Below are 11968 nucleotides of genomic sequence, written 5' to 3' on the forward strand. Positions count from 1 at the left end.
GTAAGTCATTAGTGACATTTAAGAAGGATTACTGAGGTGGCTGTACTAGCTGGACAATTGACAGTCTGCAGTGTTCTAGAATACTAAAGTCACTACCCAAAACAGACCAAGCCTTATGAAACCGCAGCATACTGGTGAAGTCAGAGTTACCACTCTCAGGCAGAAAGTCAGCAAAAGGCATCTCTTATCCCCTCGCAGTCAACTTCGGGGCAAATGAAGAAAGTCTCAATAAAAGCACAAATCACAACACTGTACATAATTTAGGTATTGCCATACTGTTCTACCACTTGTAGTGCATCAAGAACCATGTAGTCACCTCCATCTTTCCCAAGAAGGATCAACTGTACCTTTGTCACTTCTGACAGTGAATTATGTAGCCTGACAAAGACCACCTATACTGAGTTAATGTATATAGTATATACACACACTATATACAAGCATATGGACACGCTATTAAAGTTTGTTGAGTAAACTTTCTAAAGTGCTTATACATTAAAAACCTTACCTGCACTATGCAAGTCTACACAACGAAGATTCTCCTTTCCATTTTTATAGATAATTCTAAGCAAAAGCAATAGAGGTAATGAATATGTATTTTTTCTAGTACAGGTTAGAGATCATTCATATTAAGGTAATAATATTGTACAGATAACTACAGTAACCAAGGAAGTAATCCAGTGAAGCTTAACTATAAGACTGTTTTATAGTCATTTTTATAGTCATTTTTTTTTTTTTAAGAAAGTGAAAGCTGTACAGAATACTCTACCCATTCATTTTTAAAAATCTGAATTTGCCAGCCAAATCTATTTGTCAATGTCAATTTGAACTTCAAATTGCACCAGCAAAATCTGAACATGAAAAATGAAGATCACTGGTTCATTCAAAAATAACCCCCACTTCAGCATTAAATGGCAAAAGAACCCAAATCATATTAGTCTACTCCTACTATTTAATAAAGTTGAAAATTTTCAGGCCTGAATCATCTTTTAAGGATGATGACTAAACACCACTGTACAAAAAGCTTTTTATGTAATTGCTCTAATCACTAAAGACTAGCTCAGCTTGAAGACACATAAGTTTAGAACACTCAAAAATAGGAATTTGTTTTTAATCTTTAGTTTAAACCCTGAAAAAAAAAAAAAGTCCACCTGTGTTCAGGTAGAACTCAATCCAAGGTGAGGGCCTTGGTTCATGCCTTGACATTTTTAAACCGTAGGATAGACAATTTCAATATTCTATGCAATATTGCCAAACATCACATCCAGTCCAACACGAAAACGAGTTCAGAGAAAAGGCACTGGCAACTGATGGAAGTGAAACATCAGCACTGACAAGTTACTTGAATTATATCATGCTATACCAGTTCCTACCCCCCATCATGAAGGAAATCCTTTTAAAGTCACTAGAACAATTAATTATGCTTTAGTGTATTGACCATATCAACACACCACGTGAAAAATTGTTACAGAATCAGAAATAGAGCTCAGTCCCCCAGTAAAGCTTCTGGCTTTATGATCCTAGCAACAGATACAAGGCTACAAAGATACAGGATATTATACAACCTAACAGTCAGAACAGAAACACACCCACTCCCATTTTGCAACCAGCAAAGCAGGGCAGGCAGCACTGCTGAAGGCCAGCTTCTGAACAGGAAGGTTAATCTGGTTCCTTCCTTTGTTCCTGGAGAGAAAGATTCCTTAGAAAGCGGCACAGAGCAGTTAAAGTATCTGAAGTTATTTATAGCCTGCTCTCCCCCTCCCAGTCCCTCAGATACACACTTCCTCGAGTACCAGGCACAAAAGCAAGGCAGCCTAAGGAGGACAGTTAATTAACACAAGGAATCATAGAGAGCTATTTCGAGCACGTTAGTCTGACTTCCAAATCCACTTGAGACATTCTGGGAATTCATGTCATTTTAGCAAGAAAATTTGACAATCTGAGGATTTTCTCATATGAGGCTTCATCTTCTTATGGTCTCTGTACTCCACACAGAGACCTTCCCTGCTTGGGGAAGGTATGTACCTGTACTATCAGCACCATTCTTGATGAACTTTAAGGGGTTCACATGTTTCCAGTCTTACTGAGAAAGAAAGCAAGGGTCACACAGCTATTAGGAAGAACAAGGTAATTACAGGTACACCCCCAGCAACTTTTAAAATTCCATTAAGAAGTCTGAAGAGCTGGCTGATCAGCAAAGCCACTTCACTAAGAACATCTCCTGCCTCCCCAACCACCACACTACAGTTACGCTAAGACAGAAGAAACTGAATCAAGTGCTACACGAGCCATATGGCATAACAGATGACTTGAATGTTTTTACTGTTATAGCACATATGAGGTCTGAGTGCACCTGAAAGGATCTAAATACATACATACTACTGCCAGTTTACAGCTACTCTTATATTCTTGTCTTGATGAAGCCCTTTCACAAAATTCGTTCTATAGCTTCTAAAAGCAAAGCATCTGGTGTCCTAGAGATGCTTTAAGATTACAATACCCTACATAAATAATAAAGCATGTGAGAATTTCAGCTCTTTCAAAACAGCAGTTTCATAATGGTGTATTTAAATAACCTTTTGGGCATGACAGTTAAAATGCTGGAAGGCTTGACAGGACTATCCAAACTGACCGTTCTTCATCTACTTTTCTTGTGGAGGAAGAAATTCATGAACATCACACAATTACCTACAGAGGGACACTAAGTGTTCCTCCAGGTGACACTCAAAGCCATTTACAGCTTGACCACATATAGAGAATCCTGAGTTAAGTGCCTGCACCAAACAGTGTTACAACACATTTGTCAAATGCCGAAATTATCTAAGATTAGATTCAAATCTGAGGACTCCTATCCATAATTAACAGCACTTTTGTGAATGAGACTACAGATGAACGACTGGCCTGCCATCCTCGGTAGTTCATATGGACCTGACACACAAAAAGGCATAGCATAGTTATGAAAGTCTTGTCACAGGGATTCGCTTTCTTGTACCTCAAAAGGAAAATGTAAGAGGGCTTTACTCTTCAGAGGTATTTAAATACAATTCTGTAAGGCTGTGTTTTTCACTCCCTACCAAGCTTCAAGGACACAGTGATGTGGCACTGGAAACACACAGCTGTACTAGAATTTATAGGTACAAACTGCAGATAGCTGCGGCCAGCATTCAGCCCACATGCTTCCTCCAGGTAGAACGAGCTCTGCCTCTGCCACATTTCCCACCACCATATACCATGAATACAGTACTCTCTTCACCTAAACAATATCATTACTTATCTAAATGAGAGCTACAAAACTGGGGGGTCTCACTTTTTCCATATCAGGTTTCATAAACAGAACTAATTTGAAGTGTAACATTTGAGCATTAACCCCAATCATTTATATCGGCCCTGCATAACAAGTTATGTTTGTTCAAGCATCATTATGTTCACTGCTTTTGACTAATTCCTCAGCTGGATTCACCAAAGCACCGGATGACTAATTGAACAAGGTGAAAAGTTCTGTTTTACTGAAAATATTTGTCTTAAATTTGTAAGAGTTACTTACATGCCTGGAAGCTTTTTCTGAATCTGCTGGTAAGTAGAACTTTTTAACTTCTGCACAGGAGGTATTTGAAGAGATAGAACACAGTTTGGCAATTAACTCTATCCACGCTTTCTCTCACAGAAGAGAATACAAGCAATAATAAACAGGGTTTAAGTCAATTACATAGCTTGAATTTATTTCTTTTTGAAGGAAAACTGCTCTAACTGGAATAGAATACTCAAGTACTATTACTACCGCTGCATAAACTTCTACAGAGTATTTTGGTGAAAAAAACAGCACATTTAATTAATAAAATAAAATCCTATTAGAACAACTGGACTGGCATACACCACCATCCCTATTCAAATGACATCTTAAGAGACAGATACATACATATATACTGTTTACTGTATGTTTCTTCCACATGGAAGGAAGCATTCTATAAAGCCTTATTCTTACTCAGTGCTACATCACAGCACCAGATATCCTAAGCTGAGGTGTCCATTCAGTATACATAAGTATTTGGAAGCTAGTGTTTAACATGGTACAGAGAACTCAGCCAGCAAGACACAGTATGCTGCTCTATTTCAATCTGAAGTCCTGCACATGAGACAGAGAACCCCATGCACAAGTATATGCTAGGTACAGAGAAGACAGAAAACAGCTTTGCAGAAAAAGTGCTGAAGTCCTACTGGATAAGCTGAACACCAGTCAGCAGCATGCCCTTGTGCTGAACAAAGGCAGTGGCACCCCGGGCTGCATTAGCAAGACCATACCCTGCAGAAGTGGTCATCACATTTGGCACTTGAGAAACCATGTCTGGAATATTGTCTACTTTTGGACTCCCTAGTACAACAAAGATTGATGTACTAGAACAAGTCGAGTGGGCAGTTACTGAGATAATTACTGTTGGAGCACAACAACACATGAGGATGCATTGGAGAACAAGCTTGGTCAGTATTAAGAGCAGGTGGTGAGGAAGAAGGAAACCCGACTCATGCCTGTATCTACTATGAGGGTATAAAGAAAAGGGAACTAGACTGCAACATTAGAGGAGGTATATATTAACAAGTCAAGCAGTAATGGCCATGATCTGTAATAAGAGAAATTCCTATTAGATTTAAAAGATAGGAAAGTAATATAAAAAACTACAGTGAAAGTAATGGAAGTTGGAACAGGAGCCTGGAAAGGAATCTCCATTCTTGGAAACAAAGGCCAGGGGGGCAAGGCCCTTCAAGCCATCTCTGCTGGTCCTGCTTTGAGTTGGGAGATGTGAACCAAATGACCTGTAGAGGTCCTTACCAACCTGAATTCTGTATTTTAGGCAATTAGACATCATTCAGTGTTCAGCAGCAAAAAGTGAACTCAGATCCAAAGCTTTCAAGTTGTGGTGAAATTACTCTGAAGTAGCACTACTACACCAAGTACCAACTCACGTTCTGCAGTCTAATTTTGGACAATACACATTCTTAAATACACAGCAGAACAAATAGGGCTACAGAACATGGTGTGCTTTGGCTGCACAAAATAGGAAATACGGAAGACGGGAAACCAGGGAATCACTATGATGAGGGCATCTGTTACAGGCTAGGGTAGTTCTCAAGTTTGGGATTCTGACAAGTTGGGAAGCAAAATTCAGATCACGCAACACCTCATATCAAAAATATTTATTTCACCCAGAGCATTTCATGGCCAGTCACTTCAAATTAATGTTCCTATTTTAATCCTGAACTTAAGACTCCCGTATCTTTCCAAGCAAGACTTGTTTAAATCTGTTACCAGCAATACCCTTGAACTCTACAAATTGTTCTTTCAACACTAAGAAAAAAAAATCTAGCATTTTTGCTTGAAGAAGCAATAAATGCAGTCTCACCTCACTCTCTGGAGAAAAGACTGTGTTATATATACAGACATATGTAAGTGCATGCACAGACAAAAATCAACATCCAATTAGGAACAGAACAGTGAGTCCTCATTTAAAATGATACAAAACCAATCATTTAATGAATATTGTTTGGCAAGCGTGACATAAAACAACCTACAAAATATAATTTAGTAACTGCAAGTAGCTATCAAAATTAAATTAGATTTCATTTTCCAACTATATTAAAGCTACATGAAAGAAGAAGAGATTTTTCCAGAAGTATTTAAGGCAACTTATGTTGGAGGCTTTATGAACACCCTTGCAGACAAACATTGCTTTTCTTATCCACAGTGGCCAGACTGTATGGGAAAAAAACAACCACTATCAGTGGCAGATGAGCACAAGAAGTAAAGGCATGAAGAAAACAGTAGTTTGAGATAAGCTTAATAATTCTTCAATGCTTGATTACTCCCTTGAGGTTCGTTTCAAATTTAGAAAACACAGGTGTATGAGTAGAACAAGTCCTGGCTTGCCAGTAAATTCCCTCTAAATCAGATCAGTTTCTTCATCATTTACTAGGCTAACAGCAAACACTGAATGTTCCCTTTTCTCATTATGAGCACATTAAGCTGGAATTTATAAACAAGAATGCTAACCCTGAGAATTACTTCTTGGCAAAGAAACAAAGCAGGAATTTGTCTGGACTAAGCTATTTGTATCACACCAGTCTGTGAGCATCTGCCATCAATATTACTTTGCCTCACTCCCAAGCTACCTAGTACATTTCTTACCCGTTCTACAGAGGCTCATATAATCATACAATGTTAGAGAATTGCCTTAAACTACCATTAGTCATGCATTTAGAGCAAGTACCCTAAATAGGCCTAATCAAACAATCACCAGAAAGGTTTCACTCGTTTCCAGGTAACATTCCAACATGCTTGTTGTGTTTGCAACTCGCAGTTATCACTAAAATGAAAAATAACACACAACATAGGGTGAGATCTGACTGCCCGAAGTTGTCACTGTTCCACGAGTTGCCTAAAGATAGGTAGTCTCCACAGGGGTCTCTACCTTAATATACAAAGCACATGGCTGCATTTGTGTGCTTCTCATGCATGCAGAGATCACCAGCCCCAATCAGTCTGAATGGAAGAAGTCAGTCTTTGCCTTCCCACCTGCTCTGAAATAAGTAATAAATGTGGTTCTGCATGAGTTATTTAAGAACTTACACAGCGTGACTGATGTCATTAAGCTGATTGTTCTTGTTCTCAAGTGCAGGGCTGAAGGGTTCAAATCGTTTCCATCCATCTTCTGTTTTAACCCATCTCCATCCAGGGGATCTCCAGTCTTGGCCCAAAAAAGGCATGGTTTCTCTGTAAGCAATAAGAAGATCGTGCAGGATTTAGCTGTTAACAAAAGCTATGAAACTTATTTCAGTTCTTTGACCTTAAAAAAAAAAAAATGTAATGAGGAAAAGGAAGAAAGTTTCCTATAGAATATCCTCTTAAGAGGCTCAATGGTTTCCCAAGTACAGTTTTGATTCCCTAACCTCTGAAAATTCCTGCTGAAATGTCCTTTGCTATTTATTAGATCAAAGTAGGTTTCACAGTTCTTTCACGAAAAAGCAGAAGAATCACCATGGTCCAGGAAAGGGCTGATACCAAACCAAGGAAGACTGACCACTGCAGAGCAGATTAGCACTTACAGAATGTAAACAGATAACCAGTTTGAGACTCAACTAACAGACAGTTTTTCAAACCTGGTAAGCCCAAATCAGTGTTACTCTTCTTATTTTTCTACAAGCCTTCCAAACACTGAGATAGTGTAACACTGTACACAGTTACGTTTCAGTAAAGGAATTTGGATCTTCCCCAAACACTTTTTCAGTTGTTTTTGAGGATCACCTCTCTAGCTAGGCTATTAGATAACCCACACAAATGGAGACTGCAACATAACATCAGTAGTTCACTACTGAACTTGCTACCAACAGCATGCAGGACAGCACAGGTGTATCATTCTACAGTGCTCTGTCACCCTTTTTCACAGGGGAAAGTAACTTTTAATACATAAATGCCAAGAATTTGGAGAAAGCAACTCCCTATGCTTTAAAGAATCCAAGCTTGCCAGCTTTTGCCCTCTCTTTTTCCCATTCATCATGTATACATTCTGCTTTGTTTTAACCAGAGGTTTCATGTGCAGACTGTACAAGGAGAAAAGCATTATTGTATCTGAAACATTGTATTGTATTAATGCAACACCAACAGCTTAATTCAAAGCAACTGTTTTCTAAACATTGCTTCAAGTTGAAAAATATTAGACCAGATCAGTTAAACATCACCGAATTTATTTACCCATTTGCACTCTCGACCAGCATCTGTCCAACACATTAGCACAGGGTAAGACACTGAAGGCTAAAAAGCCTGAATAGATACAAGCCAAGAGCATCATTTTAATTTTATTTAATTAAAAGAAAAATGAGACTAAAACATCCTACAACATAGCACACAAAACAAAGCTTGCTCTCTAGCCTTCAGCACTGATGAAAGTCCCCCTGCTATTCACTACCCAGCCTTCCTCTGAATCTGACAGGAATCATTTCCAAAGTTTACCACATCCTTTCCTCCAGCCACCACAAACTCTATGCATGCCTATCTGTTTTTCTAATCTTTTCACTGCTTACCAGGAGATACGCCTCACAACAGACTTTTCTCACAGTTGTTTAGAATGCCTCATTGTGACTGAAATCAAGGCATCTCATCTTTTCAAGAATTTATAGTTAGTGCTCATGAGTGCATTTCAGAATAATATTCAGAATAATATTTTCTTCCAATAAAATCAGCAGAGTTTACCTGAAAATTAAAACAAATGACTGGAAGAGACTAAAACCAATTTTGAATCAGGTCTAAAGATACAGAGCTCTCGAGCTACTTCTAGTCAGCAATTTTGCTATAAGAATTAAGCACTATTATAGATGCACCTGATTAGCCCAGAAGTTAAAAACTATAGAAAATTCAAATTCATAGAGAACATTACAGGCTAACTGGGCTAACTTTAAGAAGTTAACATTTTTAAGAATACTTGATATTATGAATCAATAAAGAATTATTGGGAAAGGAAATAAACACTTAGACACAACTTGCATGAAGGTGAATCATGCATTGTTACAGGTTAACAGGGTAAGTTCCTATTTTTGGAACAATAGACGTAAAGCCTCCTGAAAACACCAGCAGAAAGCCTGGAATATTTTGTTCCAGCGGCTGGCAGTAGCAGAAGCCCAAAGCCAATCACAATTTACAGGATAGAAATCTTAGTGTGCTTTAGAAATCCTTGAACTTTAGAAATAAGTGGTTTCAAGCTATCAGGCCAGTGGTGTAAGTAGGATGTGTAACTTCCTCCTGTGGAGCTGCAGAGGCATTGAAAGTAACACACCTCAATACTTAAAAGCTCTAAACCAGACTACTTTCCAGATCTTTAAAATGAAATCTGATGGTCTTTCACTGCAAGGCTTCAACAACAGAATAAAAGTTCTCTATCATCCCTCTTGCAAGCAGTGACATTAAGCACCTCAAAACAGTGGTAGCAGCAAGTACATATGTACACATGGACTCCCAAAGTCTGCTACAGAAATGCTGGAAAACTGCACTTCGGACAAGTTTCATAAAGAGATATGAATAGCTTTTCTAAATGCATGTTCAATATGTTATCTTTTTAAAAGACAACAAGAAAACACTACTAGAAAAATCACAGATTAAAACTTTAACTTAAGAATTTGTGGTAGAAAATTACCAAAAGTCAGCAACTCTGTGAGGCTTGTACATGTTGACCTAATTTTTTCCCCAAACAGATATTCTTAGTCCAAGATATATTTTTGCTACTGGACAAACTCAGAGTGTATCCCATGAGTAGCAACTCCAGGAAGTGACTTGTACCCACAGCAGTGGGTTAGAACAAGTTGATCTTTACAGTCCCTTCCAGCCTAGCCCATTCTACAATTACATGAGAAGTTGTACCTTGGACTCATACCTATTCTTTTCAAGAATAGGTTTATTATTTTTTTCTGTTCTTTTTAAAGAACATATTCTTTTAGTAACAGCACATACACAACTAGGACCAGAAAATCTCATTGCTTTGCTTCCTATAGGACTGAAATGTAAAATGTAAAATCCTATAGGACTGAAATGTAAAATGATCATTGCTCAGAAATTACCACATTTTAGAAACTACGGTGTCCTAAATGTCTCTCCTACACATCGCCCTCAGGAAGTAGCTGATCACAGGGTATGTGTAATAGAAATTCATGCCTTTGCTCTGCCTGCACTCAAGATTTGTTTCCCAGTACAGCATTGCATTGAAGCATGCATGTGGCTTCTCAGAACACAGCTTTTTTTCAGCAGTTTACATACCCCATGAGCACACCTTCAGCAATAAGTAATTTAATATCAGATTGTTAAAACTGTCACTACCACAAAAGAAGAGCCCCCTAAACTTCGATTTTGAGGAAAATGCAGTGGGGCAGGGTTCTTTAACACTCAAAAGGACTTCTGTCCTTGCTGCTGAGCAACCTGTTCATTTTCCCAAAAAAAAGCTACCGTGAAGAAAACAATCTGATGCTGTGTAAAAGAGAAGGAAGCTTCACTGAGTGAAATTTGGTCTTACTTAACTGGACACAGCTTAGCAATGGGACTCAATAGATGAGGTTGGCATTTGGACTCTATTCCGAAGATCTTTTCCAACCTACATGATTTTATGGTCGTTACCTAACAACTGGGCTTTAATAAAATATATCACCTGGGTTCAGCTTTCTCCTAAAAAGGAAACAAGAACGCTTTGCATCATATGTATTTTCCTAAGGAACACATAAAAAATGTGTTTTGATTATGAAGATAAGAGCCACCAGAAAGAAGCATGGAAGGAACAGCACAGAAACCTGTCTATATAAGGGTTAGTGCAGCCTGAGATTACAGTGACTGCTCCAGCCATTCATCCACCTGTAGGAAAGCTGCTTTCTGTGAGGTAGGCAGCTCACCACAAAAGCAAACACTACTGCAAAGGCATAGCAGCAAGACATGCTAATAACCCGTGACTGTACAGTAGTTGTCTTCTGAGTATGCTTCTTTATTCTTAGCAACATACAATTATGACCCAAACCGTTCTTGATACTCAGTAGCAAGGCTGCCACCAACAAGACGGGCACAGTCCAGGCTCCTCTTGCTCCCCAGCCTCCCCCCCTGCACAGCCGCCTCTCCCTGACCACCTCAGTGCCTGCCCAGCAGCCCAGGCTCCTGCAGAAGCTGCTCCTGGAGGCGGTGACCGGTTCTGCCGGGATCCAGCCCTACCAGCCCTGTGACTCACGGGTCAGGGAGCCGGTCAGCCTCCAGCCCAGGGTGTTTTTTCCCTGCTCTCCCCCCCCCCCCGACGCCCCCCTCAGCTCACACCCCGCCCCCCACGGCTGGGCCCCTCAGCCCCCCTCACCCCACCTGCCGCTCCCCCACACGCCGCCCCCAGGCCTCATTCCCCAGCGGCCGTAAACGCTCCTTCCCCTCAGAAAAACCTCCAAAATTTCCCCAAACCCCAAAAAGCCCCCAAAAAGCCCCCAAAAAAGCACGAAAAGGCCCCAAAAATCCCCCCCGCACCGCCCGGTCCCTACCTGGCAGCGCCGCCGCTCCCCGCCGGGCCCGGGCCGTGGGGCTATTGCCGGAAGTAGCGCGGCCCCGCCCCCTCGGCCCGCTGATTGGCTGCCGCTGCTTGTTGCTACCCGGCAGCGCCGTTTTCCATTGGTGGAGCGGGGTTTTACGTCAGCCGCGGCGCGTTACGTGAAGGGAGGGGGGAGCGAGGTGCACGTGTCAATGTTTTGGTCGGAGGGGGGAGGGGAGAAAGGGGCGGAGCCGCGTAATGGCGGCCCAACGGCCACCCTACGGTCGCCAACGGTCGTCCTGTCAGGGGAGCTCCGTGCCCTTAGCGCTCTGTGGAGCTGGGCGGAGGCGCCTCCAACGCCGGGCTTCTTGTTAAAAGAAGGACGGGGGATGTGGGGAGCAAGCTTTAGGTCATGAATTGCGGGTTGTGTGAGGTTTTCGGCTCTCAGTTAGAAATCAGTAATTATTCCCACTAAGAATGTGGAGTAGGTATAGAATCATACAGGTTGGAAAAGACTCATCAGATCATCTGGTCCATCACCCTACCACCAGTGTCACCCACTAACCCATGTCCCTAAGCACCAGGTCCAACCTTTCCTTAAACACCCCCAGGGACGGTGACTCCACTGGGGCAACCCATCCCAGTGCCTGACTGCTCTTTCTGAGCAGAAATGTCTCCTCATTTCCAACCTGAACCTCCCCTGGCACAACTTGAGGCCATTCCCTCTGGTCCTATCACTGGTTACCTGTGAGAAGAGGCTGACCCCCAGCTCCTCACACCTTCCTTTCAGGCAGTTGTAGAGAGCAATAAGGTCTTCCCTGAGCTTCCTCTTCCCCAGACTAAACAACCCCAATTCCTTCAGCCGCTCCCTATAGGACTTATGTTTCAGGCCCTTTGCCAGCTTTGTAGCCCTTCTCTGGACACATTCCAGGGCCTCCATGTCCCCT

At 41.1% G+C, this 11968-nt stretch overlaps 1 protein-coding gene across 4 annotated transcripts in view; it reads right to left on the minus strand.

Moving 5' to 3' along the window:
* Window positions 1-11157, minus strand: part of FBXO25 (F-box protein 25) — a 30089-nt gene extending 18932 nt beyond the window's left edge. For 2 of the 4 annotated variants that reach the window (XM_084516003.1, XM_084516001.1), the window contains exons 1-2: window positions 11035-11157; window positions 6617-6760 (exon numbers count right to left, since the gene is read on the minus strand). In XM_084516003.1, coding sequence (XP_084372129.1) covers window positions 6617-6753 — 137 coding nt within the window. In that variant the 5' untranslated portion in view covers window positions 6754-6760; window positions 11035-11157. Of the gene's footprint in view, window positions 1-6616; window positions 6761-6936; window positions 7159-11034 lie in introns of those variants that run through there. The other 2 variants (XM_084516004.1, XM_084516002.1) reach the window with 2 other exon arrangements.
* Window positions 11158-11968: the final 811 nt, after the last annotated feature.

The sequence above is a fragment of the Aythya ferina genome (genome assembly GCF_964211825.1).
Source record: "Aythya ferina genome assembly, chromosome: 3".
NCBI lineage: Eukaryota > Metazoa > Chordata > Aves > Anseriformes > Anatidae > Aythya > Aythya ferina.